Consider the following 11,235-nt stretch of genomic DNA (forward strand, 5'->3'; position numbering starts at 1 on the left):
TCGAACCTCGTGAGGCGGGGTCGTGGATGCGCAGTGCTTCCAGGTTTTCCTTGGTGGTCTAGTTTCAATTGACTAATGCTTTCAACTATGAAAAACATAACTGTTTATAGTCATACGATTACTACTTAATTAAATTGAGTTGCTTTTTTCACAAAAGTCACTAAGGAAAGTTATTTTCCAGTCAGAAGTTTACAAATTAATTTATGAAGTGAGGTAATAATTTATTTAAAATGAAAGTTATTTAGAAGAAAAATTATGTCCAGTTAGATTGTATATATGAAATTGATACCGTTTTTTGCCTTACTTTTAGTTCAGTAATTCTAAAACTAAACAATAAGTAACCGAAACCAATAAATGACTTTTCATATTTATATCATAATCTGAATAGTTTAGTTTGATTTGCATTGAATTAGATGATATAATGTTAGATGTTCACCTTTTCTACCAACGACAAAGAGAAAAGTTAACTTATTCTAAGTTAAACAGAGATTAATAAACGTTTTGTAATAGCTTAGAGTGGCTAGCTAATAGTACTTAAATTAAATTTAAACAATCAATCAGCTGCAACTTTACAAATATTTGATTCAATGAAGATGAACATTACTGAGTTTGAAATAAGTTTTCAACACAAACCGAAATTAGGTTGGGAATAACTAGAAACCTTGTATATTTATAATCATTTAATGCTCACGCCAGTCATTAGCTGTCAGATGAACCAAGAAAGTTCTTGTGATTGCTATAATCTTTCGATGCTAATTAATAATTCAGATTTAACCGTTGAAAATCGACTGGTTGACATTTCTAATGCATAACAGCTTAGAAATTAGTTCAACTTATACCTTGGTATCTCGTTAATAGGTAATTTTTCAATATTGATGACAGAGACCTCGAAATTCGTAGTTGATTATTGAAGCGTTTTCACTAATAGTTGATAGTTCTATATATGACATCATTTTGCTGTAGAAATCAAATTCAAATAACCTCTAAATAAGGCTCTTCGAATCAACCTCGTGTAATGACCATTACGATTAACCTATTAAGATAAATGAAGCTGCAAGGAAAACGGACTCCCTATTAAGTTCAAACTTGAAACTCAGGTTATATACTACTACTGAACAGTGAATGATTTCCCATTGCCAAGTTTTAACCAATACATTATTGAGTGAGTGAAATAGATTTAGTTACTGTTATAACATCAGACAAACATGTGATTGATATTTTATTTCCAGGTAGGAAGAACCTAAACATGTTCTTAGAATCGAGCCTAGACGGCATTTTTTTACTTTGTGGTTGTTTAAATCTACTTCCATAGTCGAATCTTGTACACATTTATTTATATATATTACGTTTCAACCAAATGAGTTAAAAAAAACGTGTTTCGCTAATGCTGTATACATTTTCCAATATATATTTTAGAGAGTAGGCTAATCATTATAACAACATCCATCTGGATATTATACAAAGAAGTGTGATGCACAATTTGAATGATTTTGATTTAGACAGACTAGTTATTAGGTTAACACTTAAAATTATAGTTTAACCATGCACCTTTTCAACGTCTTTAGTCCTACATTAGTTTTCTAGGAAGTCCTCACCTTTAAAAGGTTTCAATGGTTTTGTTTCTGGTATAATAATCAGTGTCTTTAAAATTCAAATGTAGAACAATTTGAAAACAGTCGGTTGCCAGAAATATAATTCTTCATAGGAAATTTAAATTTTGATTATACTTTAAACTTTCCATAATACTGACTTCTTAATAACTCATTAGTAATTCCATTGATTCTATAGTGACCTTTATTATCATATAAACACTCTTAATAAATTTTATTTACTTGTTCGCTTATTCTGGTTGTCTTCTATTTGATTTTCTTGAGTAATTCACATTTTTTATCAATTCAGATACGAGGTTTTGTAGTCATATACTTAGTGGATGTTTTTCTCATGAATGTTAATATAAGGTGAAGAAAAAAGACAGAAACTCTTGAACCATATTCTAATTCTATTTTCATTTTACGGTTACAGTCGTCGATAAGAACTTAAAACCTAATACAACAAAACATATTTTATGCAGTATGATCATTCAAATCCCAGATCTGTTGAAGGCTAGGTAACTAAGAGTATTAATCAGCTTTCGTTTTCCAATCTTCTGATCCTGGTTAGACATGTTACGGCCTCTCATAAACAAAAGCGTTCAGTAGTGTTCGTCGTATTATTGAATGGCACCAAATAAGTTTCTAATAGTAAATACTGAAAAATAGCCAGTTTGCTCTAGTGACAATGTACTGAGCATTAAACATTATGAAACGTTAAACCATAAGATAACTTTTTAGGTATCATTACCAAGTTTTGATTTGATAATTTTGAATAAATTGAGCATTGGGTAGTTTGTTATAAATAAATTAATATATTTGTAATATCCCAATGAGCAGAAAAATTAAATTTTCTGACGTTTCGTGACTTAGTGTAAGCCACTTCTTCATAGTATAAATAACCAAATTAACATTAATCCAAGTTTAAATAGTACAACGGAACAATCCAAGAATATTAGGTGATCAATCAAAAACAGGTCTGAATAAATCAATGTCAAGTCATTTCATTTCGGTTAAAGTGATTCATAAGGGATATGTATGTAATTTTGTGTGTATGTATGCATTGTTAATGACGAAAAATGTGTGACCTTTATAATGACAAAGGATAGAGTTTAATTTGTAATATAATGGTGTGAAATTGTAAATGATATCAGGCTACGTGACTGGGATAGATAGTCCAAGTAGGATGTATGGTAAGGCCTTCCTTTCTATTGAGAGCAGTGGGATAAATGTGAATTTGGTTATTTATTCTCTGAAGTAGTGGCTTACACTGAGTCACGAAACGTCAGAAAATCTAATTTTTCTACTCGTTGGGATATTACAAATATATTAATTTATTCATAAGATAACTGCTTATTAAGATGTATATTCGAACTTGAACGTTGCAAAGTCATTTTATGTAATGTTTTATAATTTTTTCTTCCTTTTTCGATTTATGTAAATCTAACTTTCTCTGTAATTAACAAAACTTTGATGAAATTCCAATGATAATAATAATAAATTTTTCCTTTCCTATTAAAATCATAGTAAACAATAAATAAAATTGTAACTTTTAACAATCGGTACTTCTTTAGGAATTTTAGCCAATGCTAAAAAAATGGAACAATTACGAATAAAACAAAACTTTCAATGTGTACCAGTGTACTGTAATTTATCTATCGTTCAGTGTTTACTATTGTAATAATCAAATGTAGAATGTTGCTTCTTAGTAGTTACATAATGTTTTATGTGTTGTGGATTTCAAAATTTTGCTACATTAGAAAAAACTAGTGGATAAATATATTAATTAGCACAAATTTCGGCTAATGATGTTCGTCAGTTATAGTCATTCATACTGTTGAACTGAGATGACTAGTAACAGATTGTACTGTAAAGAAATAAACGACATAGAATTGCTATATATATATATATGTATATATATACTTTATCTAAAATACATAGTTTTATCTGTTAAATATTTAAACTATATATATATACTTTATCTAAAATACATAGTTTTATCTGATTGTTTGCTGTAAAAACTAATAATCTAACTCAGACAGTGTTCTAATGTAACACTGGGTATTTCTTCATTATTCAAATAAGAAGGCATGGAAATAAAACATAGTTCTGTAGACTTTTAATTTGTAGAATCCTATATTTCCCCAGTGTTTTGTAATACGACAACAGTATATAAGAATGTAGTGAACTATTATCAGCACATGCTTTGTGCTAGTGATTTCGCTCAGATGAATGACGCGAGTTTCACGACCAAACCAACCAGCCCAAAGAACAAAACTCCACCGAAATCAACTATCTGAGCAACAAATCTTCTTCACCATCTCATTATCCTCTATAACAATACAAGATTTTGGGTTATGTGTGTGGCAGTAATCACATGTACTTACTAATTCTGAGACTAAGATAAATATTTTATCAGCCATGTTCGTTCAGATATCGTAATGCAAACATCCTCGTAGATAGATTAAGACAATGCTCCAACTGTTAAATTGTAAGGAAAGGATGGATTCCAAATAGTAGACACTTATGAGTAAAAATGGACAGGGAACTGGATCTAGTTGCACAAAATCAACTAAAATTATCGGACAAAACTTTCCTATTTATTTTAAATATGGTACTATTATTTCAAATGATCGATTTCTAACAATTTTTCACCAAACAATGAAAAATCATGAAAGCTTATTCATATTCAAGAATTGTTGTACCTTTAGAAGAAAACATGTGGTTAAAGTTTTAAGATAAATTACTTATGTTAACTTTGAATGTTATTATTTGAATTTGTCAGGACTGAAATCTGATTTCCCTACTTTGAATAAAACCAAGATGCAGATTGTGTGATATTATCGAATTGCAAATAATTTCGACGTTATGAAACATCATAAAACTTATATTGACCTTTGTTTAACTTCCCAAACAAAAAATCCTACTAAGAATATAAAAAAAACTGTAGGACCCACCAAAACGAACTTTAAAATATTTGACAGGTCTTTTAAAGTTCACTATTGAAAGAACTTTAGAAAAATTACCTACTCTTAGAGCTCACAGATTTTCGGAATGATGCAACATATATTGTACAAATGAAATAATGTGGCTTCTCAATAAGAAGTAGATAAAACGCTTCATAAAGTCAAGTCCATTGCCTATATATATATATATATATATATATATATATATGATCGAAACAAACCAGTATCACCGATGGAAAAGTTTTCTTGATATAGAAACAAATAAGAATCTAAATGTCTTAGTGTTATATACCAATAAAATATAGATTAACAAAAATCTTAAATAACATCAAAATAGCTGACTATGAAACAACTGGATAAATGCTATTGTTTAGATTAATTACCATCTCATTCATCTGTTTCAATCAGGAGAACCGGTTGTAAAAATAAATTAACATAATACCCTTATGTTAAATCTGATCAGTAATGACTTTTAACTTCAGAATCATAAATCTTTGTCAACAAAACTACTATTATATGAAACAATGTTTTTTTCAAATATCATCTTTTTAACCATAAGTACTAGTTTCCCTGAATTTACGCCTGAATATTCCTAATACACATATTGAACCTTATCATCAACTTTTCTCACTGTTTTCTTTAGTGAAATTGAAAGTTTTCATTGAATGTCGTCGTGACTGTTCAACTAAATGTAATCATAGTCTATTTGTTTATCTGGCTAATGAAGTAAGTAATATTTATAATATTTGAAATCAATATATTGATTATATTGGGTAATATAACTAATGTTCTTTATAGAATTTTTCTACAACTTCAATGTTAACCATTCACTGATGATGTATGTATTTCCAATCCGAATACCTCTGCTTATAAATGTACCATTATCATTCAATCAATTACATTGGGAAAAAATTACACAACATATCACTTGAAAATAATAAAAAAACTTGTGGACAAAGAAACCGAAAACAAAATGAAATTCCCTTTCTTTTATTACTTCAGCATAATTAAAAAAGATATTTGATGTTTTCTCACGAAAATGAATTAAAATGTAACTAATAAAATGTAGTCATTTCTTCTTTTAACGTACATGTAAATTTGTAGTTATACGCAGAATGTAAATGTTTTTTTGTTATATTTACTAACGTATAAAACAATTTACATCGTGTGTACTACTAGTCTTAGAGTGAATCACATTCACTATCCCCTTAATTTTATTCCAGTATTCTGTATAAATAACTATTTCATAGTTGGAAATATTTATGGTCATAAACTTTGTACTGAATGAATAGTTTGAAAGTGTTTTACCAGCAGAAGACAGACATGATTCCACCACTTGTCCACATATATAAAGTGAGTATTTACAGAAACAACTTCAATGTTCAGACTAATACTTATTAGACAGAGATAGTAGAGAAAACTTGTAGCTCAAGTGGATGATGTTCGTAGAGTATCTTTCTCTGAACTAGATGATTTAATCGTGAAGTTTTCATAACTTTTCTGAATAACATCGTCAACATAGATTTCAGATAGAAGTGGGGTATTCGGATCTCTCCTCATGTTACCAACTACTACTACTACCCATTTCATCCTATCACATTTCTAAAAAACTTTGGTATTATTTACTTTCACCAACAAAATTATATTTATGTGTGGAAAATAAGATAGTAAAAATTTCTTAAATCATACCGCGAATAAGCTGTTGATTTGGTTTACAAAAATAAAATATTGTTGTTGTATTCTGTTTATTGTCTTGATATTTTTTCACATTTGGAATTTCCAGATTTTTAAAAATAAAGTGGATCGTTGTTTTAAGTAATGATCACCAAATCTGTTGACTGGTTTCTTAATGTCAGGAAATAAGTTTTTTGCTAGTAAGGTTTATTAACACTGAAACTAGTGCTTTAAAATCTCCTGTCTATCTGTGTCCAACGTGTTGACCATTTGTCTTCGTTCGATCCATCAACATCGACCGACTAGTCAATCGAAATAGCACAACCTCTGACTGCCAGAATATTAGCTCTCCTGATGTTGGGACGGGGTGGAGTAGTTACAAATCGTATACCATATGTTTGGTACTTATAGGAAAGTACAACATGATCACTATTCACTAGTGGAGGAAGGTGCTAAATGTCGACAACATCTTCACAGTTGTGTGTGAGGACAAGGTCTAGCAATGATGGGTCATGTTCCAAGTCAATATGTGTCGGTTTTACGATACATTGTACAAGTGCACATTAAATAATTGTTGATAATAGGTCAATGTCGAAACTCCCATCTGAAGCTGTGAGCTCTATCCTGTTGATCTACGGTGCGTTGAAGTCTCCAATGATGAGACGACATTCTGCCTTACTCCAAGAACAGATGTGTCTTAGAAAGTCGTCAGAAAGACAACACGGACTACGACATATTCCTCCTATAGTCACTAACCCGTTTCTAGACCTAATTGTACAACATTCTACCTCACATGTACCACTAATATGCGCCTCCGATATGATCGATTGTATGCGAAAGTTATTCCTAACATATAACACTATACCTCCTCCCTTGAGACTTATAACTGTTTCACTTCTAATACAGATGTAGCCTGCAATGATGGTAGAACAGTTTATATCTACGGTGAGCCAAGTTTCTTTGACAACAGTTATATCGAAACTTAATTCATACACCACCAAACTTAGCTCGGACCTTTTATTTGAAGACTATGGGCATTCGTGTAGCTCACGTTTAAGGTGTTTTGAGAATATTACGTTTTATCCATACAGGTTGCGGAAGCATTGGCTTCCAAGACCTGACTACCCGAAAACCCTTAATCATGAGGTTCGTTTCGCTATTTAACTTTCCAGTTCTTAACTCCGTAAGAGTATTCTTCCACTTGATTCGATCCTCAAGCGGCTGATGTCGTCGAATACGAATATTTGAATCACGAGTTTTGTGTGAGTTATTCAATACTACTTTCTTTCTTCGAAATTCCCGAGTACTAACTTCAATATCCTTCTTTGTTGGGTCTCGCCTCGAACCCATTTACCAAGTCTTATTATTTTAGTGATAAGTACCCCTGAAACCTCATCAGGCAGTACATTCCTGAGGACAATTTCCGCTAACTGTAGATCGCGTGCTTGTCTTTTAGTAGGGTCATTGTCTTTCGACTCTTCTAGATTCCAAATAATTAAAATAGGAACGTGTTTAACTTTTTTATAAGTCATGTTCACGGCTTTGGACCGTGATGTCAGATTCTGCCTGTTAACTGCTGGTATCTTACTGTTAGCTTTCCTTGTAACAGTGTCGTGTGAGTCGAGCGAATGACTAACGACAATGTTTGATGAGGTCAAACTTTTCCCATCTACGATAGGGCTAAATATTGCCTTACTTTCGGACTTTGGTGGAGTAATCTTGGAGGATAATTCATACGTATGTTGAATGCATGTATCCAGGTGAATAACTAAGCGAGAACTAAAACATTCATCATATGTGTATGTTATTTGCTTCATTCTTACATTCGTTGTAAAAATAAACTAAACGTATTATACGTTTCTTACTGCTGATTCACATTTTTCATGCTCCATTCAATTCTTCTTACATCATCATTATTTATGGCGGTAAATAGTTGTCCTAAACTTTCTTTGACTTTAAGAAAACGACAGATTTTAATGGTTTAGCTGCTTATCTGTACTCTTTACATTTCCTGAACGCCTTAGTGAAAAAAGCTGGAATATACTCTCTTGCTTCTTAATTACAAAACATTTTACAAAAACAAAGGGCCATATATTTTGTCAGGTAGTCTCTCTTCCTATATGATGTCAATCATCAAAAATTCCCAATTTTTACTGGAAACGTTTTATGTATTCTGAAGAAAATGATCTTGTTTCATCTCTATTTTACACACAATATAATATCAAGTAATCACTTAAAAAGTGTTTGCTATTTTCAATACTTTCACTTCAAGCTCAATGTTCTAAGTGAAATACAATGACTTTGTTGAAAGAATGAAAATCTTGAATATTTGCTTATAGATATGAATTAGATTGCTAGATCATAATACATGAAGTTTTGACCATAAACATAAATAAAAGTTTGATTTCAATGTAAACCGCTTAGGTTTCGTGCTAACATTCACAATTTTCATCTGGCGTACCAGTGGAGGGTAGGGGGTCACCATGACTGTGTTAAGGGTATGTACTTCTTATTATTTTCTGTAAATCTTCTTTACTGAAATATGTATTAATGAATCCCAATTATGTACTCAAAATAGTCCTTGACATTTAATTGACACACACAACTACATTAACATGAATTTCCCTAAATTAATAAATTATAATAAGTAATATTGTCTTTTTTTACACTAATTACTTGTTTGATTTTATTTTTTTACTCATAGAATGAATGTTACAGTTGTTTGATTGAGTGTATGTCTGCCTTTACACAACAGGCAGAGAAAGTTGGAGTAAGTCAACATTTTTCAGAATTATTAGTAACTATTTAAAACACATAGGTAGTTAAGATCATTATCCGTATTTCCCAATCTTGATCTGATCCTATCGAACAGATGGGCTATTTAGTAACTAAGCTGAGTAGTTATACACTGAACTAACCTTTTGATATGATGAAGTATGAAATAAATGCATAGTAAGGCAGTAATTCCATAAGAGAGTAAATAGCTTATAGCATTTCAACAACTAAAATCAGCTCACTTATCAAATGGATGCCGTTGGTGCGAACGTAAATGCTCAGATTTCGTGTTGGATAGTAAGCATTAGTAGAATTATAGAAAACCCTGAATGAAATAATTTCATCTCCGAAATTCAAACTTAGTTCACTAACCAGAAGTATTCCTAATGAGCAATCCAAACAGTAAATAACCAGCGATATGAAAATACGTATTGGGCACTTAACCTAGGGTCAATGATTTGTAAGATTTGATAAACACTAAGTTCATTTGTTATCAGTAGTTGATAGGCTAATTGATCAGTCAATTATCACTAAGTTAGTTATTTAGGAATTCTTTTGCTAATCGAATAGATTAATGACGTCATCTGTGACTGTGGAGCTAGATGATATGCGATTCTAAATCAACTGGAAGTATCAATCCTTGCAAAATTTTACGTATCTCCTGTTAATGATGACCAGTTAACGTGAAAACTTCTTCTACAACTTCTTAACAGTTGCCTTTGACCATTCAAACAAATGACAGCTGTGCTTTGAAAAATCCCACTATATACCAAGTCGATAAGTAGTTGTTTGTCAGTGAGGTAGGCATAATTTCAACTTACTATGAGTTTAAAATTAATTTTCAGCATTCAAAGACTACATACCTATTCAGTTTACTTCATTATTATTATACATTCATATTATTGAACAAAAGGTTTAAAATAAATAATATTTGAAAAATAACGCAAAATAATCATGCTCTACATTAAATATGAGGAATGTAAAGGATAACTACAAAAAAAGAAAGTAATGGACCACTAATTTCTAAAGTCAATGAGTACAGACTATAAATACTTTATTTAACTTTATCGGTTAAGTGCTCTGGTGTGAGACTGGTAGGTCCTGGGTTCGAATCTCGCGAGTGCGGGATCGTGGATGCTCACTACTGAGGAGCCCCATAATAGGACGAAACGGCCGTCCAGTTCTTCCAGGTTTTCCATGGTGGTCTAGCTTCAATTGACTCATGATTTCAATTATGAAAAATATTGAAATCTCCACAAAACCCTTTCTGAAGAAGTTTAAAAACAATTTGATTATTTGTAGTATGGAATCATGTTACTGTGGTCAAGGTTTTGATTTTATACAAAGAAATATTGACCTCAAAAGCTACATCATTGCCTCATGTTCACCAATCAACATATCCACTTTCCTATTTGGATAAATTGAAAGAGATAGTTTATTAAACAGTATGTGTTTAGGGTCAACCACCAAAGATCCAATACAGAGGATTTCTATCTATCACATCTAGTCGAAAAGACGAAACATTCGGTTATTTTTATACACTGATATACATAAATTTGTCTAAGATATTCGAGTTGTAACTAGAAGATTCAAATTTTGAGTTTCCCAGTGGAATCTTTTAATTGACAGGGAATCTAGGTTCCCTGATTATTTTAACCAGATTCCGACTGATTGAAATTTATATATTTCAAGCTCTTTCCTTTAATATACTTACCACATACCTTATACTTTGATTTTATAAACTTACAGATCCAAATAAAGGATATAAAGAAATCAAACGATCCTAATTTATTATCTGATAGTTTGTATGCACCTGGAAAGAAAGTAAGACGTCGTCATCTTCGTCAAGATTTTATCACACAAGAACAATTTAGAAAAAGATCAGAATGATAACTACAGATTAATAAAATTAATATTTTCAATGACTATCTAAGTTCATAAAACTGAAATAGTGACCATTACTTATGACGTTGAATGAATAAACATAAACCAACAATATATTATAACTATCATTATTATCGAAGTTCGTCTTTGTAACAATAATAGTATTATGTTCTTGTAAAATCCTACATCATATTTTTTATTTCATTTGTTCACTTTGATTATCATTTTAGCGAACATCTTTTTAATTTCAGTAATCATCATTACCAAAAGTTCTTAAAAGCATTTCTCCCATTTCTTTATTTATGTTCAATCAATACAATTATAAATCATCAAAAACGAATGTGTTT

General features: G+C 30.9%; 1 protein-coding gene across 1 annotated transcript; it reads left to right on the forward strand.

Moving 5' to 3' along the window:
- Positions 1-9,253: 9,253 nt before the first annotated feature.
- Smp_148640 (hypothetical protein) lies at positions 9,254-10,894 on the forward strand (the record flags this gene model as incomplete). Its single annotated transcript, XM_018794717.1, has 2 exons — positions 9,254-9,301; positions 10,754-10,894. The coding sequence occupies 2 exons, from the start codon at positions 9,254-9,256 to the stop codon at positions 10,892-10,894; spliced, it is 189 nt and encodes a 62-aa protein (XP_018649101.1).
- Between the last annotated feature and the right edge of the window lie 341 nt (positions 10,895-11,235).

This window comes from Schistosoma mansoni, chromosome 1, assembly GCF_000237925.1.
Source record: "Schistosoma mansoni strain Puerto Rico chromosome 1, complete genome".
In the NCBI taxonomy this organism is placed as follows: Eukaryota; Metazoa; Platyhelminthes; class Trematoda; order Strigeidida; family Schistosomatidae; genus Schistosoma; species Schistosoma mansoni.